The sequence below is a fragment of the Dama dama genome, chromosome 18 (genome assembly GCF_033118175.1).
Source record: "Dama dama isolate Ldn47 chromosome 18, ASM3311817v1, whole genome shotgun sequence".
NCBI lineage: Eukaryota > Metazoa > Chordata > Mammalia > Artiodactyla > Cervidae > Dama > Dama dama.
The window spans coordinates 5,468,101-5,495,897 of record NC_083698.1 but is presented as its reverse complement, the minus strand read 5'-3'; the positions used below and the strand labels follow the sequence as shown (position 1 = coordinate 5,495,897).

Below are 27,797 nucleotides of genomic sequence, written 5' to 3'. Positions count from 1 at the left end.
AACATCCGTTGTGCCAAAATAACAAACCAGCTCAGTTTCACATTGGCTGTCCTTCATACCTGTTCTACATCCCCTAATAGTTTTTAATTTTCATGTGTTACACATTCTGACACCCTAATTCTTTTGACTACTTGACCAAAGTAAACTGTTTCAAAAGTAACTTTGGTTTTAAATTCTCTCTATAACTTACTGCATTGGAGAAATAATAGAGTTGTTATATTTCAACCAATAAGAAAGAGAGAAAAAAAAGAAGAAAAAGTACATAAAGTATTCCAGGTACTGTACCAAACACTTAGCCCTCACGTAGCTTGCAAACCTGCAAGGGCCGGTGAGCTCTGCACCCCAGTGATGACAGTATAAGGCAGGATGGAGTGAGTCTCCGGGGAAGCAAGTTTAGTGTTCTTGATCTTGGTTGTACGGAGAGGTCACTTTTATCCACAAGCCTTGAAGGTTGTGACGTTTTAGCTGAGTCCTAAGGAAGGATTTATCTGTTCTGATTCTTGCCTAATTTCTGCAGGGAAATGATTGCAATTAAAAGTAGAAATTCGAAAAAAAAAAGTTTAAGAGTGAACATAAGAATAAAGTCAATTGAAAATATTCTTCTGGCATCAAATTTTCTAGTATTTTTCTTTTGAGATATACTTTTGAATTTTGAAGTGTTTCATAAAACATTCTTTCTGAATGTATTCTTCTGGATCACTCTTCATGGAGAGCAAAGAGCAGTCTGGCACCATTTTAAAAATTGGATATAGAACGTGCTATTTAACTTGAGTAAGTTTGGGAGCATACCCTTCCACCTCATCTTGATGTTAGTACTTTTAAGAAAAGGAAATTTGAGTGCATCATGTAGAATTGGACATTAACTGTCCTTACCTAAATTGGGCACTAGAGGGCCTCCAAGGTTGCAAAGTTTCTTCTTTGGGTGAGGTTTCAATTTTTAATAGAATTTTAATGGAGCATAGGTGGTTTAGTGGTAGAAGTCTCACCTGCCCCACGGGAGGCCCGCGTTGGATTTCCCAGCCATGCAGCCCTTTAAGGATTCCCTGGTGGCCCAGACAGTAAAGAATCTGCCTGCAATGCAGGAGACCTGGCTTTGATCCCTGGGTGGTTGGGAAGATCCCCTGGAGAGCTGCGGCTACCAACTCCAGTATTCTTGCCTGGAGAATTCCATGGACAGAGAAACCTGGCGGGTTACGGTCCATGGTGTCACAAAGAGTCGGACATGACTGAGCAGCTAACACTTTCATTCACTTTAACTTTTTAACACAGAAAAAGGCTTTCCATTTTTATTATGAGATATAGATACAAAATATGTAGTGTCATATGTAAAATATGAAGCAAAATAACAAGGAAATGCCTGTGTCCCAGGCCTAGCTAAGCAAATAATATTTTATTCACATCTTTTAAGCTGCCTGTATATTCCTCACAACCGCATCTCCTGTGTTTACTTCCCCAACCCAGAAGTCATCACATCACTCTTCGTGCTTATCCTCTGCTTTCTTTGCTTGGTAGCTTGGCTACATATACTTGAATCTCTAAACAAAATACTGTGTAGTTTCTACAATACCACACTGAGCCAAATACAGAAGATGCATGCAGTGTGATGTCATCTACATAAGGTCCAAAACCTAGAAACACGTAAACTTACTTTGTGCCCAATAGAGTACCATCCTACTCAAAAGCAAAGATGACTCTTCCTTGGTTTTCTCACCTTAAACTTTCCTAAAGGGAAACGTCTTTATGAGATCATCTTTAAGGATCATCTCATAACCCATGCCACTTAGGCCAGGAACACTGCCTGCCCCCCACCTTTCAGGGGAAGCCGCATTTCAGACAGAGTCAAGGCTACAGACTCTTGGGTTCAGTGGTTGGAATCGCCAGTTTCCGCATAAGATGAATGCTTTCAAATGTTCCTTATTCATTGATTTTGTATTCTGGGCACCAAGTCATTTGAGATGCCCAGTGTATTGGTGGTGATTATGCTAATAGGTTTAAAATTAACTTTTTAATTAATTGTAGAACCGAATCTGATCATTATAGAAAAAATTACAGAAAAAAATAATAAAAATATAACTAAACTGTCACATAAAAAGCATAGCTGTTATTAAGATTTTGGCATATTTCCATCTGCATCCTTCATCTTCCTTGTGTGTATTTATACAGCTATGATCATGCTACATATGTAATTTTTACTGCATTCACTTTATAGCATCATCATAGGCACATGTTATTATGAACTCATCATAATTTTTTATTTGTGTAGATCGTAATTTTTTTATTTTTATAGATGTACTGTCATTGACTTCCAGGGGGCTTCCCTGGTAGCTCAGCCAGTAAAGAATCTGCCTGCAATGCTGGAGACCCCAGTTTGACTCCTGAGTCGGGAAGATGCCCTGGAGAAGGGATAGGCTACCCACTCCAGTATTCTTGGGCTTCCTTGGTGGTTCAGATGGTAAAGAATCCTCCTGCAATGTGGGAGACCTGGGTTCAGTCCCTGGGTTGGGAAGATCCCCCGGAGGAGGGCATGGCAACCCACTCCAGTACTCTTGCCTGGAGAATCCCAAAGGACAGAGGCGCTTTACAGGCTACAGGTCGCAAAGAGTCGGACATGGCTGAGCAACTAAGCGCAGCACACACAGCACTGCCTGACTAGTGCACTTAGGTTACATATGTAAATGCTTTCTGTTTTTACTATGATAAATAAGGTCAAATACTTTTTAAGTGAGTCTTTTTCATAACTTGGAGTTATTTACTAAAGGGAGACTTCTTGCAACAGACTATGAGGTCAGAATACATAAACATATTTACAGGGGAACCAGTTTACATCCAGTGTGTGTAGTCACCCTTCAGTGCTAGCATTTAAGCTCACCAAATAGCGCCTTCTTTTCCTTCCAAATGTGCTTATTATAAAAACAATTCAACTATACTTGTAAAAAGCAAAATACCTCTTTCTTTCATTCTGTCTCAGTACTGAAAGTTGATGCAGTACTTTGCTGCCAGGCCTGTGTGAATGTCTGTGTGTAGGCAGCTACACACTGTTGTGTGTGAGGTGGGGAGGGGTGGGGCGGTATAAGATTGACAGGTGCAATGGACATTTTCCTCAGCAGAGGGCAGGGCTGTGGAAAATCCTTTTTAATGGCTGTGTGACATTCCACTGCCAGTTGTAGTTTATGTGGGCCAAGTAGTTATTGAAATTTTTCTATTGTTAAAAAGTACAGCAGTAAACAACTTCCACATTATCTTTGCACAATCATGCATACATTTCTTTTGGAACAAATCCCTAAAAGCAGAATTCTTGCATGAGTTTTGCATTAAATTTTTTTTTAATTTGGTAGGCATGACCTATTATTAAAAGATATTCAGAGTTAAGGAATTCAAGACAGTAACTCAGTCTCCACTGAAGTTCCTAACTGTCTCACTTGAACCTCCTTTGGAAACCAGAATCCACAGTAACCACTAGATTCAACAGGAGTTCTGGAAGTTCAGGGAACTGAGTAGGAATTAAAAAAGAAAAAAAAAAAAAGATACAAAGTCACTCCTCACTTACAATCTGTGTCAAGCAAGCAAGGGAAACATAAGGAACCCCCAATTTTTTCCAAATCTATTCTTTATCTTTCTCCTAAATACTAGATCCATATTCTTTGCAAGAGCATAATGAACAGGGTGGAAGAGAAGTTTTTTTCTGTTAGTACCTATCTTGTGGTTCCACATGGTTTCAAAATAGCAGATCTGTGCGAGTCAGGACCCCAAAGCATGGAAGCTTGCCCTTTCCTAAGAAAAGGGAATGCGGTTTTCTTCTGAGAGGGACTGCACGGGCTGTCACGTCCGTGCGTCTCAGCTGGCCCAGCCCTCCCTGGTCTCACCCAGGAGGACAGGAGAGGGGCACAGGCAGGTGACAGAGCAGAGCCCGCGCCCTCTGACCCACACCCAGCCCCACCACACCCGGTGCTTTCCAGACCACCGTTTCCCAAACCAGCTTGCTGCTTCCACCATGCTGCCTTCCACTAAATCTTAGTCTCTTATTTCAGGGCTTCACCCAGTGTCACATTCACTGTGGCTTTACCTCAGTCATCTCTCTGATGAAGCATTTGCAAATAACAAGGAATTGTCCAAAGTGATCCCAAGGCGGCCATGGGCCAAGTCCTGAGCCGGAAGAGGGGACTGCCCTGCCCTCCTGGGTGTGCTGCACCTTTAACAAAATCTTAACCACAGCCCAGCTTCAAGCCAGGCTATGAATAGCAGTTCCTTACATGAGCCCACACTTCTGCCTTTTCAGAGAACTTTCACATCGACTCTCTCATTTGTTTTTCAAAGTAGTGTGATGAGGCCAAAGGTGGGGGGGCAGGCTCTCTCCCCACTTCACAGATGAGGAGGCTGAGGCAGAGCAAATGATTCAGGAGCCCCAGACACTCATTTTGTGAGCAGTTAAGAGAACAGTGCTCCCACTCCCCGGGGCCACTCCAGCCAGTGACTGCTTCCTGGGGCCTCAGCCCTGCTTTGGTCGGGGCTGTTGGCTCATTTCTGTGTCCCCCTTTGGATGGAAGAGGTGAAGGTTCCCTGAGAACAGAGGGAGAAAAGCATGTCCTGTAGAGCATGATGATGATAAGAGTGAAGCTAATTCCTGAGCAGATCCTGGGGTCACAGCATCTCATTATATTCAGGGACACACAACCCAGTGACCAGAACCACTCTGGTGCTATTTGGACTTCTCAGCTGCTCCCTCAGCCTTCCCTCCCCTTTTCCCCACCTTCCCAGGCCTGCCTCCTCCTCCCCCTACTCTTGCACTAGGCCAACACTTTGCCCAGATACCCTGGCCCCACACTCCCTGTAAGGGAACTGTGAATTTCCCCACCCCGACTTGGGCAGAGGTGGTCCAGAAAGCCCCCCATCCTGTGTCCAGGGTCACAGGGCGGGGTGCCACACTGGAGGCAGATGCCAGCCCCAACACACTCAGCGCAGCATCTGGCTTATCCCTCTCTGATGCCCCTGCTCCTAGTTTGCATCAGCCGTCTTTGCCCAGTTGGGTTCTGTAAACCTCTAGTTGTACATTTACAAAATTTCCTCCTTAATGTGAAAGCGATCAGGAGCCTAGCTTGTTTGAGTTCCGCTAGATCTGTACCTGACATAGAATAGCTCTCGATAAACAAGGGTCCAGGTGACTTGAACTCGCACTACACTTAACCCAGAATAGGTGCCGCTCAGCTGGAAGCCTGGGTTTCAGGGCCTTCTGGGGCCACTCAGTTCCATCACCTGCCAGCTCTGTTGTCTCTGGGCACATGGCTTAGACTTGTTCTCAAGCCTCAGTGCCCACATCTATCCCATGGCATGGTCCCAGGACCAAGGACATGGAGTGTTGTGAGATTAAATAAATCAGCCCATGTAAGTGTCACAAAGGGTATGGGCTCCTGAGGATTAGTGGGGTCTGTGGCACAGACGGAGAGCATGTTCATGCTGGAATTCTCACCCATGTATGCATGACTTATAACCTACATATAATATGGTTTCTAATCCACATATGCATGACTTGTAACCTACATATAACATGTTTTCTCATCCACATATGCATGACTTATAACCTACATATAACATGGTTTTCTCCATGTTTCCTTTATTTTTCTATTTGTCTTTTAATTATATGCCATCTGGGCCCCTTTTTCTAACTGATTTACTAAACTTCCTTATATTTCTCAAGTTATTTAATTTCTATTTTATTATGCTTTGTTGATCAAAACCAATTAGTTATAAACTTAGGCAGTAATTTATTCAGTTACCCATAGTGGACCAACCCTAGGCTTATTTTGGGAATCTGGTGCCAAAGAAGGTGTTCAGAAAACTAGCAACTATGGAGCAAAGACAAACATGAAGACCACTTATTTTTAAATGGGTTCCTGCTTCCCTTAGCTTTCCTTAAATGAGGGAATGGGTCTGATCATACAGCTGACTTGGGAATTCTCTCAGAGCCTGTACTTTTCAGTGTCTTTCATCTGAAAAACCTTATCACCCATCAGCCACAGGTCTATAGAGCGTCCCCCAGAATCTGATCTCCTCTAGTCTTGTTGCACTTAAGATGGAAAAAAGTTCCCCTTTGTTGTCCCTGAAAAAGGGTTAAATGGAATAGATTCTAGAAGCAGCGTGGGTGAGGACTTTCACTTTCAAATATGTGGCAGTTTATTATGCAACTGCATTCATTTCTCAAGCCCAAGCATCTTATCACTAATTCAGCCCTCTAGTTCATGTTTGTTATTTTTAGATATGATGTAATATAATATCATTATTATAACATGACGTAGAATACTATTTAACATCAATAACCTGTATGCCACAGGTAAATCACAAATAGTTGGATGGTGTTTTAGATCCAGCCCTTCTTGAGCTTCCATCTTTGACTTCTTAGTGCTCTGATGGAAGGCTGTGACCTTAGAGGCATTTTCATCCTGCAGGTGTTTTAGAGGCAGTGGAAAAAAACTCTCACACAAAGGAAGGGGGTTTCCTTCATAACATGCATGGAACCTTTGATGAATTCGGGGAGAGATATAACACATGAATGACTTTGCCCCACTTTTTGTTCCCACTCTGACATACAGCTGCAATTATAGGACAAGATTCCAAGAAATCCTGAAGGGTCCTGCCTAGAATTTGGCAGCGGTGGTTCACTCACCCAGGTCCCTCCAACAAACCTGAAACCTGAAACAGAGACTTCCAAACTTGACTGCACATGAGAGTTATCTGGAGAGATGAAAAAAAAAAAAACAATTTCCAGCTCACAGCACTTACTGATTAAATTAGCATGTCTGGTGGGTGGGAGTCAGGCGTTGGTACCTTTGAAAAATCCCCGAGTTGTCAGGCGCAGCAGCGTTGGGAAACCGTCTTACCTCTGTCCAGCTGCCTGTCCTGGATCAACTGCATTCTTCACTGCCAGACCGCTATTTCATACATTTCTTATTTCTTTAAAATCTTGTATTCTGACTAAAATTAGTTGAGCACCTACTAAGTGCTAAAGACTTGCCAGCTGCTTTTACCTTCACTGAATCGCTCTGATCCCAAGGGCCCTGGGAGGCCGCCCAGGGCTCTCCCCACTTCATCTCACAGCTGGTGAAGGGGTGGAGGCAGGCCTGGCTCCCTGGTTTCCCAGCCTCACCGTACCCATTAACTTGCACCGCTCATTCTGCTGTGGCCCTTGATGTGCTTGCCCTTCCCTTTGTCTGCATCGGTGTCCTCTATTTTATTGCCTGAGAGCCAGCTAGTCACAGACTGATGTGCTTGGAAGAGACACAGAGTGTTCATCGGTGCAGGCCCTGCCCTCTATAGTCCTGTCCCCTCGTGTGCTCATGCCATCACAGAATCCATGCCCAGAAGGATCCCAGAGCACCTGCCTGCCCACAGACACAAGTGGGATCTGGCCTCCCTCTCGACTGCAGCCTTGAACGTGGTCCTGTCAGCCTTCTCGTAGCTGATGCAGCAGGGCTTCCAGGGGCTGAGTCTGTGTGCAGGTCTGCGAGTCGGCAAGCAGAGTCAGAGGCCCAGGTCTGAGGTCCGGCCCCTGAGCGCTCAGCATTCCCTGCCTGCCCGTCACCTGCCGCTGCATGTGTATCCTCTCTGAAACTGTTTTGACAGTTCCTCCTGCCGTTAGTGGTGCTTGGAGGTCTCCTTGTCTTATTGGACGTGTGGACGGGATGGGATCAAACCAGGGGCCCCTCAAAGGAGCAAACCCTGCGCCTCCCATGGGACTCAGGCCTCGCTGCTCCTTACCTTGTGTCTGGGCAACCACGGAGGATGAGGGCCCTCGCTGAGGGATGTCACACTCCCAGAGGAGGGACCAGGGAGTGGCCGGGGCAAGCGGACCTTCCCCTCCTTACTGTGGCACCAGCAGGACCCTGAGAGCTGCACTTAGCAAAGACGGGTGTTATTTGAAGTGCCCTGTGATTGCAGCGAGCACGTTTCTGCTCTTTGAGATACAGTCTCAATCTCACGTCTTCCCTCGCGCCTGGGGATGAGGTCCTCTGTCTCGAAGCACTTGGACTGGCCCCACCTCTTCCTCAGGAAATGATCCATGGAAAGGGTTTTGTATGCTGTAAAAATGTCAAACAGTAGTTATTATTCACACACCTCTGAATTACCCATTAGAATATTTGTTTTGGATGTTTGTTTGCCTTTATCAAGAGGAATTTCATACCCACATTGAAAAACCTGCCATACATTCTTGTGTTTTTCTTTTACTCTCTCTGGAGGGAAAAGGACCAGGAACACAGAGGAGTATGCGGAATTGAGCTAAATTTCATAAACTTTATGAAGTCAGTACATTAGTGGTGGTGAGAAAGAAGTGTTATTTAAGAATCATGCTTGTGTGTCCTCCAGCATTGGAGTCGGCCCCACAGAGCTCTGCTTGGGAGCCAGGTCTGCTTTTTGGTAAGGAAGCATGTCCGCCCTCATTAGGAAACAGAGCTCCATGGTGGATCAGGTATGTAAAACACATGCAAATTCAAACAGCAGAGAAACATGGGCTGGAAATAAGTTTCTTCAGCCCGAGGCAAAGGCTGTTACCTACTCATCTCTGCCCCCTGCCTGCACGCTTTCCTGTCTGGCAGTCCGACATCCAGACCTTAACGTGGGACAAAACCTTTAGATTGTGTCCTTCTTTATGTTTTCATAATTGGGTGCTGGTGACCGTGACTCTTTCGGAGATTGTTGTGTTCATTTCCTTTCTTCCCCTCTTTTAACTCTTTCCTCTAGCTCTGCAAATATTCCAGGATACACTGGTAAGGTTCATTTCACAGCCACCCATCCAGCAAATTCTGATCGTCCATCAACGACCCCCTCACCAGATTCAGAAGTGCACCAGTAAGTATGAATCCTATTACTCAATGTGCTTGGATATATTGGGGAGGGGGAAATTCTAATGATGATTATTCCATTAAAGAACAATTAAGTATTAGGAGTAAATTCACATTGTTTAAAAAATAGGGTGTCAAGTCCAAAAAGACAGAAGAGTTCATTTTCCCACTGTTGTGACTAGAAGGCGTGCATTAAGAGATTGAAAGCATCTTAGGGGATAGCATCTTAGCCTCTTGGACTCAACTCTGCATACTTATCACCCTTCTGCATTATCCTTAGAACATGCATGGAACATACTACATGAGACACACGTTCACTTCTTGTGAATAGCCATCTTACTTTTCATAAAGGACAACATTCTGTTAAAAGCCATATATATATATATTTAAACACCATTTTGCAAATTGAAAACAGGAGGCATTTGATGGGAGGTTAGTGCAGACTCCATGCTTTGAAGCTGCCAGTGAGAAGCAGGGGGTTATTGCTCATTATATCTCAACTTTGAAAACATTTGATGGAAGTCCTGCCTTTCCAGTAAGGTGACACGGCTCTGAAAATGCAAATGCACCTTAGCCAGATCCAGAGGCTGGCCTCACGCAAGTATAAGCTCTCGAGTTAGGTCAGTGTGCGTCTGGGAGGGGAAGGACGGCAGTCCCCCAAAAGGGTGCCTTTTCTCCTTTGTTGGTGGAGGGTGGAGAAGCCATTCATTTCTCAAAACCAGAAAGGTTCCTTCTCCAGTCTAGAAAGATGACTCCACCTCTGGGCAGCCTCACACCCTGAGCCCACCCCAGGCTTTGTGTGGTAGCTGTCGGTTACTCAGGGGCCTGCCTGCCCTTCACCTCCTTCTGTCTGTGCTTCCTGTCGTCTTGGCACCAACTGTAGCTCTAGGCACAGGTAGATTTTCAGTCCATAAACTGAAGGCAAATAAATGAAACAAAGGAAACGGTACTCACAAGGATTAACCATTCCCACTCTCTCTGTTCTGGGCGTCCTTTTTCTCTCTCCCTCTACTCATCTCTTTCTCTCTTCATCTCTCCCATTCTGTGTATCATTAGTTGGAGAATATATGAGGTTATGTGTTCTTATTTTATTTCACATGTCTTTTTTTCTCTCCATTTTGCTAGTGTCTTACGGAAAGGAATGGCAGTTGACCTCTTCCGTCACCAGGGGCCGCTCTCCCGAATGGTCACAACGGTGATGCCCTACAATCCCTTCAATAAGAAGGATAAGGAAACTATCAGCTACTGAAAGGGGCCGGCCCTGAGTGACCCCCAAGCCTGGGAGAGGCGCTGGGTTTGGTGTGATGGGGAGGCAACAGAAGCCAAATAAAGGCACGTTCTCAGTGTGTCTGGCTGGGCCTTGACCAAGCGGAGCTCCAGCTCCAGAACCACGTGGGCGTGGAAGTGGACTGTGTGAGATCCCCCCTTTCTCTCACACGAGGTTGTATTTGTATCCACGCGGCTGTGGATGCCATGAGCTTTCATAAACCTGAGCTTGTTCGCCCTGGCAACCCTGCAGTGGGCATTTTGCAAATATTTTACTATTTTATGAATCAGCAGGCTGAGACTAGGAGAAGGAAAATGTTAATCAAAGGTCACACAACTCATAGTGGAGTTAGAACTAGAACCCAGCTTTCTGAATTTAGAAACCTTTGCTGCTCCTTTTCATTACAGATCAAATAACCTTCCCTGACTTATTGAAAAAAAAAAAAACCCAGAGACAGAATGCCTCTTCTCCCAAGAGATTCAGAATGAGATAGGAATCCCGCAGAACTCCAAGCAAATGTGTAAATCCTTTGGAGGTAGTTTAGCCTTGCTGTCCCCTCAGAAGGGCAAAATCAGATGTTTTTGCTTGCGGATCATGTGTTGCCTCAGCTGACACCTACACAGACTTGGGTGCTGACTGCTGCTCTTCCTGGCTGCTGCCTTCTGCCAGGATACACAGGAAGGCTGCCGTCCACCCTCCTTCTGTGCTATGGAGCTGATCGGCCTTCACAGAAAAGTAATGGCTTCACCTGAACCCAATCTCGCAGCCTTAATTATTTTCAGAAAAGAGCAATTCTGTCAAAAAATCTGACCAAAACAAAAATCTTCGTCTCTTGGAAGATTCTCACCCAAACACAGATGGGAATGATGAGCCCTGTCCAGGGAACAGATGAATGCAGGGACCGGAGATTACATTTTGCGGTAAACATCCCTGGCAGGCCACTTTGTCAGGAGGCATAGCTGCTCCAGGTCCAAGGCCTTGTTTATCATCCTGGGCCTTTCTGTAGCGGGGCCCCAGCAGTGCCCAGTCCTGACGCCCCAGAGCCTTAGGTAACTGTTTGCACCCTCCATGCCGCCGACCCCTGGACACCCTTCCAAGGACTGAGCACCGCCAGAGCTGCGCCTAGAAGGATAGTGGCCTTGTCTGCAGAGTCCCGGGACCACCTCCAGGAGAGGTGAGGTGGCAGCTCTTCCTTTTCACTGTAACTAGCTCAGACTTCTCACGCGTAAAGGTCAAATACAAACCGTGCTCACCACAGATCCAGAGTTCTGGCCTGACTGACTACTAGAACCTCTGAGTGTAGTCCTATGACTTGGGTTTCCATGGTCAGCAGTTCAACTGAAAATCATAAAAATCAAGGAAGAGATCTTCAGGGATTTCCATCTGCTCATCAAGTTCTGAACTGGGTCTTGGTTTATTCCGACGGGCTGGGAGCCAACATCCCTGTTCCTCCTCAGGGCAGCCTCTCCCCAAGAGGCCTCGGCTCCTGTCCCCAAGCTCGGTCTTTCTGACAGTTACTGCCTCAGCTTTTATTTATCCCCAGGGATCACACACACATACACACACACACACACACACACACACACACACACACAACCTATGCGGTTTTGTAAAACATAGGTGGAAAAGAGTGTCAAACATTACTAAATAATTCACTGGGAAAAAATGCATTCTAATGAGTTTATTCTAGCAAATAAGGATATTACAACATAATATTGTAAAAATATTACACAAGTACTATGAAGATATGACACTCATGGGAGAGCAGAAGAGAAGGTCTAGAAATGGACAGATAAATCATTTTAAACCTGAGCCCAGGACAGATATTTTTTCAATTGATGATACTGTTAGGTAGTTAAAATAGAAAGTGTGAGGTGAAAGTCGCTCAGTCGTGTCCGACTCTGAGACCCCATGGACTGTACAGTCCATGGAATTCTCCAGGCTAGAATAGTGGAGGGAAAGGCTACTGGGAAGATCCCCTTCTCCAGGGAATCTTCCCAACCCAGGGACGGAACCCAGGTCTCCCACATTACAGGCAGATTCTTTACCAGCTGAGCCACAAGGGAAGCCCTAGAATAGGAAAAAGGAGTCCAAAATGGTGGTAGCTAAAAGGCAAAGAAAGGGGAAAGCCTGTGAAAAGGGAACAAAGGAAAAATCCACGGACCAGAGTGAGAACCTCAGGTGGAACAAACACGCCCCCTTCCTGGCTAGCGCTAATTTGCATAGGGCAGGCTCAGCAGGGAGGGAACAAAATGTTTAAAAAGAAGGAGCCAAGAAGGGCGGAGGCCTCGCCTTTGGGGTTGGCCTGAACTCATGCCTCAGGGTGTACTAGCCTTTGAGAATAAAATGCTGAGCTGTAACAGCATAACTGGTCCGCCATTTCTGTTGCAGCAAGACAGAACCAAAGAAATTACACACTCTCCAGTACAGAGACAAGTGTTTGGAAACAAAACAGAAAGGAAGATCCAGGTCTCAGCCATAAGGGAAAGAGAACTGCTCTTACAATACAGCTTTAAATGGATAATTTACAGCCTCAGTCAGGTGACCTCAAAATTCAGGAGAATTGGTTTATAACGTGGATAGTGGAAAATTTTTCCAAAAAGACCACTGAAGCCAGAAATAATGAAGAAAAAAAATAACTACTTTTAACATCAAAAATACCACCAATTCTTTTTTTCAGACAAGACTGTTGGGAAAGTATATCAAATAGAAGGTTCATATCCTTATAAAAACAGCCAATGACAAAAAATACTATACCAATAGAAATAAGGCAAAGGATATTAACAAATACATTAAAAACCTCAATGACCAATAAATATTTATACCTCTGAATTTTAAAAAAAATAGTGTGGTATTTCTTTTTTTACCCATGGTCAGTGCTCATGGGAAGAGGTCTGTATCTTTAACTTCCACTAATTGGTCTTGACCTTACTAACCCTTTCCATTTGGAAAAGTGTCTCAAGAGTTTTTCCAGGTGATACAAGTTCAGACTTAGCAATTTCATTCTTAGGATTTTGTCAAGCAAATAATTTCACCAGTGAGCAAATATATTTTACAAAGAGATTGAAGGTACAACATTTCATAACAGAAGTTAGCAACAACTTAATGCTCATCAGGAGAAGATTTAGTAAACTGCTGTCCACGAATACATAAAAATACATGTATTAAAAGACGGTGGAGTTTATTACCTGTGTGTTTTGTTATCTCTGTATTATTTTGTTTATCTCTGTGTATTTATATCATGGAAAGACATACATGCAATTATTGGCAAGTGCCAACATCAGATTTACAGCGGTATGTATTTTGTTATCTTAATTTTATACATGAACATGTAGACTAATGTAGGAAAATGTAAAAAAAAAAAGTTAATAGTTTTAACTTTTATACTGTAACTACAGTAGATGTGTATTTCTTTAAAGTTGAAAATTTTGAAGTTATGAAAAGACTATTTTTAAAACTTCTATCTTTAAAACTTTAAAGACTATCTTTAAAACACACATACATTTCTTCTATGAATCAAGTACCAGGAAAACATTTGTCCCTCTTGAAGAACTGGTGTCAGAGTATGAGAATTATGTTAGCCATTTGCCTCAATATATTCTAAAATTTGATGATTTGTAATAGATACACGAGTGAAATTGCAGTTCCCATAAGTGGAAATGCTGAAATGGGAAGTGCTTCCATTTCCCCATGCCTGCCAGGAAGCTCAAAGCCTATTAAGTAAAGAAATTAGCTTAGAGCCCAGGACAGACCTGAACCAGACGCCTGGTTCAACATGCATGCAGGCCTCTGCAGTCCTCTGGCCCACGCCCAAGTCTGCGACCACTGATTCTGTGGGACAGTGTACCTGCTTTTCCCTCTTTCCACATGGGTTCAGATTTTTCTGTTTCTGCCGAAAGAGACTTATACTTTAGGGGGAGGCCTTCACCCTTGGGGAAGCTTCTAGGATATACATTACATTAAGTGTTTAATGTTTCTCCATTAGTGTTTCATGCAACAACAACAACAACAAAAAACACTGGCTAAGGAGGCAAAGGCCGAAGCCAGGACCGAGTGGTCGGAACTGTCCCAGTCGCCTCTGTTGGGGGCACCCTCCAGCCCTGTTGATCTTGCCCAAAGCAGATTGGTGGCAGGAGAGAGTCAATCACCTCGCAGCAGGCATGACCTGATGACCAGGACTGTCTTCTAATAAATGAGAATATTCTACAGTAGATTCATTTGTTGCCCCTTGGCCTAGGGTAGACTGGGTGGTCTTCATCTCTGGGAATCAAAGAGTTCTGCTTTGTGATCTATAAACTAGCATATAAAAGGTGAATAAGAAAATGCAAAATAACTACAGTGAACTAAGATGCATTTCTCTGCAAAATACATTTTCAGGATTTTTTTTTTTTAAATCAGCTTTGAAAATGCTGTTTTTTCATCTCCATTCTCCTGTAAAGCCAGGGAGGCATGGAGACATTGTGGCTACAAGCATGAGTTTCAGAATCAGCCTGGATGGGGTCCAAGTCCTGGTTCCCATACTGCCCACATCAGCTGCTTCTTGGCTCTGAGGCCCACTTCAGAAAGGGAGGGAGTGTAATATGCTCCTGTATTCACAGGAGGCTCCCCGGACAAGGCAGCGGTAAAGAATCTGCCTGCTGGTGCAGGAGACACAAAAGACGTGGGTTTGAACCCTGGGTCAGGAAGATCCCCTGAAAGAGGGCATGGCAACCCACTCCCTGGAAAATCACATGGACAGAAGGAACCTGGCAGTCTGCAGTTCATGGGGTTGCAAAGAGTCAGACACAACTGAGCACATACACTTTTATTCATAGGAATATAGAGATGGTGCTGTGATTGCAATCACACACCCGGGTGTGATGGTGGCCACAACAGTGCTGAGAACCTCATTCTCTGAGACAGTGAAGGAGATGGCCGTACTTGTCTGGTGCACATTCACCATTCAACAAATATTCTGAGATGAAACATTATGTGAGATGAGATGCCTGAGGTTCAGGAGCTGTGGCCCTCACCCACCATTCACACCAGCAAGCAAACAGGAGCAGTGGAAAATGTAAAAATGTGTTGATTGTGCTAAGGAGGCACAGATAGTAGCCATGTGCCCATCTCAGTCAGACATGTACACAAATTAAGTCCTTATTGTCATAAACTGAGCAATCTTTCTTCAAAGACACTACTCTGCATTTTTAAAGGTAAAAATATTTCCTATCATTAGACAGGCCTTCTTGTATATACACATACACATAAATACACTTAAGGGATCATCTAGTGCAACTAATTTATCTGCCATAAAAAATCTTGGTTTATCTGAATTAATGCTGTTCTTGAAAATGGGAATAAATTATATTAGCTTTGGGGAGGGGGGAGATAGCAACTGCTAAACTGTAGGAGTACTGGGTATCCAGTAGGTTCCCATTAAGTTTTTTAATTTTTTCCCCAATTATTTTTATTAGTTTAATTTGTTTAATACACTATCATGCACGGGCAGTATGTGGATGCCCTGATTTTTAGCATTTTTTTTTCTGACTTTGACTCACAACCTGTCCTATGTTCTATCCAAATGGTTCACACACTGCATTATGGTTTTATTTGATGTGCTTATACTTTCTTACTATGGCTGGTTTTGAATGCACTCGCTGTCATCAAAGCAGTTCCTCCAGCACAGGCTCCCCACGCCCTGGTGGAAACTGACATGAAAGGCGCTCCCGCCCTGCGCACCGTCTGATGGCAGGTGCAAAGGAAGAGGGCCGCCCCCACAGGGCGCTCACCCGGAGGGGTTTAAGGGCAAACCCCACTGCTTCAACCTTCTAAACTGTGAATGCAAACAACTTCACTTCCTTGCATTCCCACTTTGGAAATAAAGTGTCACATCAAATCTGCAGAAATCGTCTTCTGTGGGCAGGGCCAGGAGGCAGCAGACAGAACAGCCTGCAGCGTGTGCTGAGTGGGAGGGCTGCTGAGGAGGGGGGCAGGCAGGCCCGGGTCCTCGGGGTGGTCGGGTGTCGGTGGGGAGAGCCCTGAGGACCTGCCCAGAGGAGAGCAGCCCTGGGCTCCCAGCAGGGCAGATCTGGGGAGGGGGTGAGCAGCAGGGCGGGACTGCCCTGGTGAAGCAGAGTTGAGGAAAAACCCACTCAGGTTGCTGTGCAGGGAGGCCTGAACAGTGACCCCATGGTCTAATTTCTGCAGATCAGAGATTTCAAACCCATCTCACCAGACTGGGTCAATATTGTCCAGCATTTAATGTTTCAGGGCCACTCTTTCATCTCAACTAGTTACCTAAGAGGACAAACACAGTGCCTCTTCCCAGAAAGAGTCACTGAAAGTCAGTGTATTGAGCAAGATATCTTGGGGGTCCTTCCTGAGATAATGAAGAGGCTGCTGCAGACCCTTGTTCAACATGGAAGCTAGACCAAGATCCCAAGGTCATAGTCGAGAAGGACCCTTGGCTCCCAGAGACACTTTGGCCATTGGGTCCCCTCTGCTCCTATGACTTTGGTTCTGCTTACAGGGCTTCACTCCCTCAGCCAAACTCTGCTGGCAGTGTGGACATGGCAGGAGGGGGCACTCTGGCTCAACTGCCTGGACCCACCAGGGTGGAGGTTCCTGTAAAATAAATCCAGATGTTGAAGACAGGTTCAGTCCTAGAGGTGCTGACAGCCGTGACCAACACTGATGCAGACAGAGGGCCTTGCGGCTGCGCCGTGGAGTCAGGCTGCCGTGCACTCTGACCCCTGGCTTTCTCTCCCACCTATTCTGCCATCCAGGTGCTGAATAAAAGTGTGTGTGTGTGTTAGTCGCTCAGTCGTGTTTGACTCTTTGCGACCCAAAGGACTGTAGCCGGCCAGGCTCCCCTGTCCATGCAATTCTCCAGGCAAGAATACTGGAGTGGGTTTCCATTCCCTTCTTATGTAATCCTTTAAAAACTCAAGTAAATTACCTGAGATGTAACATGGTACTGCTGTATAAAGCACTGCAGCACATCAAAGGATGGAACTTAATCATATCTGCAAAACATTACAATCATCTATTTATCTATTATCTATCTGATAGCATCTGTTGAGTTTCTGTTCCCTTTGGGAAAAGCGTTCTCTCTCCTAATTTGTTAATCAAACTAAGGTCAGTACTATGCACTTTAGGTGATCCGTTTTATTGCTTTTGCTATTTAAAAGAATATGTCTCAACTGCCGTCTCATAAAGGTCGCAGAAATCTTAATGCACTTCTAAAACCGGAGGACCAAGAGGCTCTGCTTTCAACACAAGTTAAAGTGTGGTGATGCAAATTGCAGGAAATCAGTGGCCTGTATCTCTCTAAGAATTATTTAATGATGAACTTACCCGTTGAAAAATAAAAGGATCTCTCTGGGGTCAGCAGGGAAATACACAAGGGGCTTTCAAAGAGACCTTCTGACAACAACAGGGGGACAGGGGGATGGGGGGCTAAGGTCCACACGCCCTGTGGGTGGGGTCAGGATAGCCTTGAATGATCAAGACCTGATGCAAGGTACTGGGGGTACCGAGCAAGCCAGTTTCCTGGAATGGTGTTTGTGTGAGTGTGTCTGTGTGAAGAGGACCACTGTGCAGGGGTGCCTGGCAGCATGTTGGATGTAGGGGCCTGTCCCCTCCCTAAGTTCCTGAGGGGCAATCTGGTGGAGAACACCCCGCCCACATGCAGTTCCTCCCAGCAGACCCAGGTGGGGCTCCTGGTCACCCGCAGAGGTCTGGGCGCTGCCTGTTTGAGAAGAACACTGAGGTGTCTGCAGACCCCAGAGTTGGAGATGCATCTGCAGGGGCCAGTGAAGGAGGCCCTGCCTGACCTGTGGGCAGTGCGGCCGTCCTCCCGCGGGACACGCGGCTGTCCTCCCATGGGCCTGGAAGGCCCACCCTCGTGCTGGGCACTGGGCTGCCTCCTGAGACGTCCCCCCTGATTCAGGGGTGGAGACCACCACACCATGGAGCTGGAAGCACCTGACATTTCTCCAAAGTCCAGGAACCTCTGCAGAACCTTTTGCCCTCTTCTGCTCAGAAGGTGAAGTTAGCGAAGGTGGGGACACTGTTTGTGTTGCCTGTGGTTTGATCACAGTTCCTTTGAATTCTTTATGGCTTGCCCTTCGGGGTGCCTGAAGTGGGCTCCTGAGAGAAACTGCTGTTCTTCAGAAATCCTCAGCCCTTTTCAATCACGGCGACCACACCCCTCCCTTCCCCACAGGCCCCACCACCCAGAGGTAAACCTTTCCATCAGAAGCAACTCTTGTGAGCAACTTTTCACTTCCTGCTTGAAAAGAAAGCAAGGTCTGAACTGGAGGGAGACTAGGAGAAGCAGGACAGGGCTTCCCTGGGGTCCAGAGCCGAGAACCCATCCTAGGTGTGGGGGTAGGGGGCCCCAGATTTCCAACTCTGCTCCTTCTGAGGCTCCTGAATGTGAGAGCAGGGCATTTGCTCTCCCTAGGTTGACGTTTTCTAATTCTGAATGCTGATTTTTCTACTTTCCTAAATTCACACACATATCCCATGAAGACAATGATCTATCCCCTTGAGAGGGGACTGTGAGTCCATGAGACCCTCACTTGTAGCCAACCCACCAGCCCAGGTCAAAGTCAGTGTTTGCCCAGAGCAGGTGGGCTTGGGGGAGGGGAGACTGCATGGCCCCTGCTTTGATTTGTGGCAGGAAATTCATGTCCTCACGTTTCTCACTAGGAAAATGCTGGGTGGTTGAGGGGATCAAAGGAGAGAATATTCTTAGGTAACTGGTGCCTTAGAGATGTTGAATAATACTAATAATTATTGTTATTATGAAAAATAACATTCTTCTTAAACAAACTTAGCTTCCCTTCTTAGACTGGAAGCACTGTTCATGTAATAACAGGCCAGTCTCCCGCCACTAACCATGTCCGATGGCTTCCAGCCCCGCTCAGCCTCCACAGTTTCAATGAGCCAGTGATTCCACAACTCACCTCGAGTTGCAGCCGGAAGCTAGGAGTCCTCCTACATCCAATTTGAATTCACTTGTTCTCTCTTCCTACAGCTCTCAGATGAGCCCTCTTATTTCCGTGTCTGCTAATACTGTGTTACTAAGATTTTGTGTGTAATATATTATAGCGGCTGTCACGATAGGATCTGTTTATGTGTGTTCCTTTTCCATTCCTTGAAGTCTAGAATCATGTTTTATTTCTCTCAGTATCAACCAAGTTCTATACCTGAAAGTGAAAGTCGCTCAGCTGTGTCTGATGCTTTGTGACCCCACGGACTATACAGTCCACGGACTTCTGCAGACCAGAATACTGGCGTGGGTTACCATTCCCTTCTCCAGGGGATTGTCCCAACTCAGGGATCAAACCCAGGTCTCCCACATTGCAGGCGGGTGCTTTACTAGTTGAGCTACCAGGGAAGCCCAAGTTCCATACCTAGCCAGGCACTTATTAAGTAGTTAAAAATATCTAATAATAGTGCATGGGTGGGTGGAGGGCGGGAGGGAGGGATGCATGGATGAATGACGGATAGTTGGATGAATGGGTGGATGAATGGATGGGTGGATTGATGGGTGTATGGACAGGCACGTGGATGGATGGGTGGGTAACGGTTCAGCCTGTACTCTGAGCAGTTCCCGTAGCAGAAGGTGAATTTGACCCTACAACCAATAAAACTGAAAATCAGGATTCCTTGTACTTGTTCTTCTCTGGCTGTGCCTCCACTTCCTCCCTCCTTTGTTCCCTGTGTTTCCTCCCTCAAACCACTTTCCTCTATCTTGTGCTCGGGTGCTCATCCTTCCTACTCTTGGCTTCTGCTTATCTCTGCTCTCCCATCCCTGCCTTGCTGCCTACAGTTTGAATCTGCTGCTCCATCCCCATTAGGGAGCATTTGGAGAAGCATCTAATTTCTGCTTATTGCTGAGAAGAGTAGCTGCATTTCTCCCTTCCCAGCTTGGGGACCTTGAACTTCCTGAAATCACATGTATGCAAGCATGCACACACATCTGGGACACAGAACAGGTTAAGTTCTTCTATTTGAGCTTAAGAGTCTTGATTAACAATAAGATCATATATCGCCAAGGGCTAAATTATATACTGAAGATTATACGTATGTTGGAGCTTCCGAGAAAAGAAACTTTCAGGTCAAGGAAATTGAGAACGACCTTGAAATATGCGGAAATGGATGAAAATAAAAAAGAATCGCAAAAGTCAATTTTAAAGGTTATTTATCTCCAGTACAATCTCACTAACTTGGACCCAATCATCGGGATTCTTAAATAATCTTACTATACTTTCTCTGAATTTGTAAAGTGAAGATGTAAAGAACACTGTAAGAGGAATGATGAATGTGGACTGGAGACCTCACCTTGAGTTAAGTAAAAGTGGGGGAGCAGACAGAAGAGAAGGGATGCAAAGGGGTGAAAGTACCGCCAGCCCGCATGGGCCAGGTCCAAGTAATATTTCATTTAATTACCCAATCTACCCTATGGGGGGCAGTATTATTTCTTGCACATTACAGACAAAGAACTGAATTCAGACAGGTGCCCAAGGCTACACCCTGCTTCTTGGTGGGATGAGGAATCTAGCTGGTGTCTGGTTTCCTCAAAACACTTGGCATCTGTAGATCTGCTACCTCCAACCCTCTCAGACAACTGAGAAGTTTTTTGCAACTTGTTTGTGCTAAGTCACTTCAGCCATGTGAGCTCATGGACTGCAGCCTGCCTGACTTCTCTGTTCACAGAATTTTCCAGGCAAGAATACTGAAGTGGGTTGCCATTTCCTATTCCAGGGGATCTTCCAACCCAGGGATTGAATCAGTGTCTCTTACATCTCTTGCCTTGGCAAGCGGGTTCTTCTGCAAACTATATTTAATAAAGTACCGCTCATTTTAATTGTTAGTCAAGGAGAAGAAACTATTTCTTGAAAATCACTCTGTAATTCAAATTTTGCCTTTCAGATGGAACTGCCAAATTCCTTCAGAAAAGCAGCACCTTACTTCACGTGTATGTTCCATTCCAGAAAAGTGACTGTCCCCAGCCTGTTTCTCTGGGCATGAGATCCACCTTCCTGGATGTAGATACATCCACCGTCTTTCTTTTGTATCAAGTTCCTTGTATGTCTCTATCTTTAGCATGGATCTGAGTGTGCTGTGCCAACTGGTCTAGCTCCTCAGTTAAGGCATCTCAGGTTGGGGGTCTCACTTCACACAGTTAGGTTCTGGAGGGTGGGTGAAATGTGGTCCAGTCACAGAGATAAGCAGTGTGAGGGAAGACAAGGTGCTAGGTGTGGCTACGGAGCTGTTAGAGAGGAATGGAAAACAGACGATGCTTTGTGGGGGTCCATGACTCTAGCAGTTCACTAAGGGAATGAGAAAGGAGACTGTTCTAGGCAGAGAGGAGGCAGAGCAAAGGAAAAAATACAAATCTGCACTGAGCAGGCTTCCTACATCATGTGGACTGGCAGTTCTCAGACGTTTGAACTCAGGATTCCTTGACACTCTTAAAAATGATGAAAGTCACCAAGGGCATTTGCTCATCTGGGTCATGTCATTCATGTTTACTGTATTAGAAATTAAAACCAATAATTTTAAAATGTGTTATTCATTTTTAATATGTCACAAGGTCATTGCATGTGACTTCTTATGAAAATAACTATATGTTGCAAAACAACAAAAATTAAATGAGTCTCATTGTTTAATTTTTGCAGATCTCTTTGGTATCTGGCTTACTGGCAGACAGCTGTATTCTTGGATCTACTTCAGTGTTGCCAATCTGTGGCAATAGGTGCTTTTGGTTGAAATGTGCAAGAAGAGTTAGGTCTCACATAGGCAGTTGGTAACGAGAAGCAAGTCTTAACAGACTTTTTAGACAAGTGGAACTATTCTTCTTTTGTTGTATGTAAAAAGTGAACCCGTGGTAGTTTCTTCAAGCTTAATTACAATGTGGAAATTGAACCATATTCACACTTTGTGATGGCCAAGCTGAAGTCCACTCCCAGAATTCTTCTTCTAGTATGTTTCCCGTCAGGACAAGCTATAGGGAGTTTTTCTCCCCAGAGTTAAGGCAGAAGGGAGGCAGTGGCATTTTGGAACTCTGTCATCCAGATGTTCAAAGACTAGTCCATCAAACACAAGGAGTGGAGGCCGTTCCGCCAGCCTCCTTTCCTCCTGGGTGTGTGTGTGTGTGGTTACTGAGGCAGGACCTGAATTTCCCAGGAAACCTCACCACTAAGAGCAGAGGCAGCAAGAACAGGCACAGTTTCCCTTGGGTCCTCATAATGCTCCAGCTCCACCTGGGGGTTCCAGCCTGCTCACAGACAGGCCTCCTGATGGCCCCCAGTGGGTTGGGGCCCCATCCTCAGGTGCGGGACAGCTTGCGAAGGCTGCTCAGCAGCGCCCTTCTGTATTGGGTTCATTGAAAATGGTGTGTGTGTGTGTGCATGCGCTTAGTCGCTCAGTCATGTCCGACTCTTTGCAACCCCATGGACTGTAGCCCACCAGGCTCCTCTGTCCTTGGGGATTCTCCAGGCAAGAATATTGGAGTGGGTTGTCATGCCCTCCTCCAGGCTGTGTGTATGTGCATTTGTACATATACACCTGTATGAAAGTGAAAGTTGCTCAGTCGTGTCTGACTCTTTGTGACCCCATGGACTGTATAGTCCCTGGAATTCTCCAGGCCAGAATCCTGGAGTAGGCAGCCTTTCCCTTTTCCAGGGGATCTTCCCAACCCAGGGATCGAACCCAGGTCTCCTGCATTGTAGGCAGATTCTTTACCACCTGAGCCACAAGGGAAGCCCATACATCTGTATATCTACATACAAATATACATGTATACACACACACGTATACATCTACACATATACATATATGTTGCAGGTTCTGCTTTTCTGGTTTGTCGACTGAAAACAAATCACAGGCTACAAGTTGATAGTTATGTTTTATTCAGTGGACTTTCTGAGGACTGAAGCCCTAGACACCGCCTCTCAGATAGCTCTGAAGGACTGCTCTGAAGAAGTGGGAGGAGCCAAAATATATAGGAGTTTTTGCAACACAGACCAGGCAATCACAACATGAAGAGATCACGATTAATTAAAGAAAACTAGACATCTCAAAGAATTCACTGCTTGTCTATATGTGGGCAGAGGCAAGAGGCTGGGCGCACTGAGATCACCCCTTTGATCTGCACCTCAGACACCCAGGCCAGTGCCCTGTGCTTCGCATCCCGAGTCTGCTCGGGGTGCACCTTGGGGAGGGCGCTAGCCGCAGTGGATGATGGTTCCATGGGCTTGGCAGTGGGCAGTCCGTTTCTTTCCATCCTGAGTTCTCTCCGGGCTCAGCATCTAGTGGCTCTAATGTGATGGCTTGATGGCTGCAGCATTCTTGGTGTACTGGTATGGCAGCAGCATTTCTCGTCCTTAAGACCTCCTTCATCCCAGGTCTGATAGTTCTGTAACATCCTCCAGCGTGCTCTATCACCCTCTCTCCTTCATTCTATTCCTCAGTGTTGCTCGAGGACAACTTAAAACACACATCTGCTTAACTTGTTTTTCTAAGAGTCCGTCTACCTTCAGGACAAATCCTAACAAATCCCAGAACAGACCCTCAGCCTTTAGCAGGACATCCACGCTGTTACGTGGCACAGACCCCACCTTTCTTTCCCGGATCAGGTTCTGCCTGCCTCCCGCTCATTCCACATCACCATCACAAGGTGGCCAGTTTTGTTTACACCTTCTTAAGAACTCTGTAAATGAAAGTGAAAGAGGAGAGTGAAAAAAGCCGCTTAAAACTCAACATTCACAAAACTAAGATCATGGCATCCAGTCCCATCACTTCATGGCAAATAGATGGGGGTGGAGGGGAAATGGAAACAGTGGCAGATTTTATTTTCTTGGGCTCTAAAATCACTGTGGACAGTGACTGCAGCCATGAAATTAAAAGACGCTTGCTCCTTGGAAGAAAAGCTATGACAAACCTAGACGGCATATTAAAAAACAGAGACATCACTTTCCAACAAATTTTCATATAGTCAAAGCTATGGTTTTTCCAGTACTCAGGTATGGATGTGAGAATTGGACCATAAAGAAGGCTGAGTGCTAAAGAATTGGTGCTTTCAAATTATGGTGCTGGAGAAGACTCTTGAAAGTCCATTGGACGGCAAGATCAAACCAGTCAATCCTAAAGGAAACCAACCCTGAGTGTTCATTGGAAGAACTGACGCTGAAGCTCCAATTCTTTGGCCACCTGATGCAAAGAACCGACTCATTGGAAAAGACCCTGATGCTGGGAAAGATTGAAGGCAGGAGGAGAAGGGGGTGACAGCAGATGAGACAGTTGGATGGCATCACTGACTCAGTGGACATGAGTTTGAGCAAGCTCCTTGAGTTAGTGAAGGACAGGGAAGCCTGGCATGCTGCAGTCCACGGGGTCATAAGGAGTCAGACATGACTTAGTGACTGAACAACCATAACAGGAATTCACTTGCTTTGCCTGGAAGGTCTGCCTTTCCTACAAACTTCCTCACCCCAAACCTAAAGACTTGGCAGTAGTATTCCAGGCCCTGCTAACCCCCTGGTAGAATTAATTATTCTATTATTTTTGCTGCATTTTGTACATATATCCATTTACTTAATAAACTCCTTCATAATTGTTAAGCTGTATGCCTGTCTGTCCTTTAACGCTGGAAGTTATGTCCTATAAGGGTAGAAACATTCCCTAGAGTATGCTGAGAACTCAGTGGGTGTTGGAAGAAGTAAACTGAGGTTCAGGCCTGTGAAGAGAGATTGAAAGTGAAAGCATTGGTTGCTCAGTTGTGTCCAAGTCTTTGTGACCCCACGAATCCATGAAGATTGAAGAGCTATAGCCCACCAGGCTCTTCTGTCCATGGAATTCTCTAGGCAAGAATACTGGAGTGGGTTGACATTTCTTTCTCCAGGGGAATTTTCCCGACCCATGGATCAAACCTGGGTCTCCTGCATTGCTGGCAGAAAGAGAGATTGTGTATTCGTTTATACCTCTACTATCTTACCTAACATCTTATCTACTCCTAAGATGTTGAGGATGAGAGGGGAAAATTGCAAACTCATTTACTTCAATCTCTCACTATTTTAGGAAAAACCTACAATAGCCCAGGAAAAAAGTACCCTATGTTCTACCTCCAGATAGAAATGAGACTTGAGACTTACTGCTGCAGGGCTACCTGTGCAGGAGTGTGGAGAAGGCTTTGCAGGCATGGAAGATGACTGTGTACTGATTCAACTGGGAAGTTTGCACTTGAAAGAGCTTAGTAAGGCACGAACAGCAGGAGAAGAGCTGCCTCCTGCTAGGGAGGCATCCTGCAGGTGGAGGGGTGAGATCCCGCAAGGCAGTGGGCTGCTGCTGAATCTTATTTACAATAAAAGAGAAACATTTCCCCATCTAGTCCGGCAGAGAGAGCTGGTCAGGTAGGAGAGGAAATGATCAAGACAAATGTATTGGTTCTGCCATCTGATAGTGAAACTTGATCCAGCTCTACTCCTCAAGCATTTCTACCACCAGCAAGAGTCCTTTTCTCACATCCAGGTCGCTGGTTGGTTCAGGTGGGAGAATATGCCACGGAACCATCTCATATCCTTTCCCTGTGAGACTGATTTTCTGCTGTCTTAACTCAGAAGAAATGTTTCCATCTGTTCATTAGCTGGAAACCTACTTCCTCAATTTCATGTCTCAGGTGAGATCTCTTCCTAACATCCCAGATAGTTCCTGAGTTCATTTTGAAGCACAGTTTGTGCTTTTCTGCTGTTAATTTTACTCACAGAACACATGGGTACTTTGTGTGGATGACCATCATGTCAAATGTTTTTCTTAGGCAACTCAAGCATTAAAACTTAGATAAATAGCCCATAATTATTTAGGCAAAAGTATTTCACATAATCATACTTTTATTTTTATGATGGCTTCAGAGCTTGGGCTTCCCTGGTAGCTCAGCTGGTAAAGAATCTGCCTCCAATGTGGAAGACCTGGGTTCAATCCCTGGCTTAGGAAGATCCCCTGCAGGAGGGCACAACAACCCACTCCAGTATTCTTGCCTGGAAAATCCCCATAGACAGAGGAGCCTGGAGGGCTGGCAGTCCATGGGAGTTGCAGAGTCAGACATGACTGAGCGACCAAGCACAATCACACAGCATGTAAAGAATATAAGAAATTTTAATAAAATTGTAATCAAATATAAGAATTTTCTTATATAATGTCAACTGGTCTATAAGGAGTTGTGGAAGCAGAAATGGCTTAGAAAAGATATTGGGAACAGTTGGCTTCTGCTTTTGACTAGCTGCATGATGTCAAGGAGATCACATGGCATCCTTGGGCCTCCATAAGTTAAAGTTTAGATTTCAAGAATTTCTAAGCTCTTATCCACCTCTTCAAAATGTTGTGAGTGGCTAGAAACTTCCTGACCATCTCAGCCAGCTATGAAGCACCTATGAGGACCATATGGGCTACTTTAGAGGCTTGTTGGGTTTATATGATTACTTAGATCTCTGGGTCCTCATCTGATTATTCACTTACTGCCTAAACAAAATCGCGGAGGAGGGTTCACACAAAATACATTGGGTATAAAGTAACAAAATCGCGGAGGAGGGTTCACACAAAATACATTGGGTATAAAGTAACAAAATCGCGGAGGAGGGTTCACACAAAATACATTGGGTATAAAGTTGGACAATATGATTTTGCTAACTTTGGATTTCAACTCTCAGTTCTCAGGGTACAGGTCACTATCTTAAGGGTCCTAGGTGCCTAAGCTTCACCCAATCGCATTTCTGGGTGGGGAGTTTGTGGGATATAGGAGGCAGGCAGAAAAGTGACCGAACAGCATTCTGTCAGCTTCTGTGGGCTACTCAAGCTGCTCCCAGGAATCCCTGCCCAGCCCTGGAGCCCAGCTTGGTCAAGACCTTCCAGACTGTGGTGGACTTCACAGCCCACTACTCCAGGCGCGCCTCCCTCCTGTAGACCAGGCCTCTGAGGCCGCCTCGGCCATCTTCACGGGACCCAGCCTGGGCTGAGGACTCGTCGTGGGTGTCCAGGGTCCATGGGGCTCACAGTGGTCACCGTGTGACCATGTTACCTGCCCTGACGTGCGTGTCCTTCTTTCACTTCTTCCCTCTCAGTCTGCTTCATGTTTAGGTCCTACTCCAACACTTTGGGAAATTTGTATTCACTCTCTTCAGTTTCCAGAACCGTGGCTTGGATTAGTCCATGGCTTGGATTTATTGGGTGTGTTGTCCTATTTCAGGCCTCCTGGAAGAGGGTTCTCTCCCTCTTATTCTAAACCCATCGATGGTGGTGAAAATGTTCAGCTGGTAGAAATGCCAAATGAAGGAGCAAGATTCTGGTCTAAATGCAAGGCATGCACACAGATTAGACTGAGGTACAAATTCAAAATTCATTATCCTTGAATAGATTACTCAATTGACAAATATTTGCTAGATTAGGTGTTGGTAAACACAAACCAGGACAAGATTGTCTTGTCTTTTAGGATGTGTTTTTCATCTTTCACCTTCCCATTCCTTTTAACAAATAAAAATCTTAATGAGTGCTGATTGATCCTTGACTTACATCATATCAAAAATTTCCTCAAAATGGATCAAACACCTAAATATAAGACCTAAAACTAGAAAAGTATTAAAAGAAAACATAGAGGCAATGCTTCATGACATTGAACTTGGAAAGGATTTCTTGGATTTAACACCAAAATCATA

The 27,797-nt window shown here is 45.3% G+C and overlaps 1 protein-coding gene across 1 annotated transcript in view; it reads left to right on the top strand.

Annotated features, from left to right (window-relative positions):
* The window catches only part of SPMIP7 (sperm microtubule inner protein 7), a 64,531-nt gene extending 53,176 nt beyond the window's left edge, over window positions 1-11,355 (top strand). The window contains exons 8-9 of the mRNA XM_061164841.1: window positions 8,731-8,838; window positions 9,957-11,355. Of these exons, the coding sequence (XP_061020824.1) occupies window positions 8,731-8,838; window positions 9,957-10,080 (232 nt within the window). The 3' untranslated portion in view covers window positions 10,081-11,355. The remainder of the gene's footprint in view (window positions 1-8,730; window positions 8,839-9,956) is intronic.
* The last annotated feature ends 16,442 nt before the right edge of the window (window positions 11,356-27,797 follow it).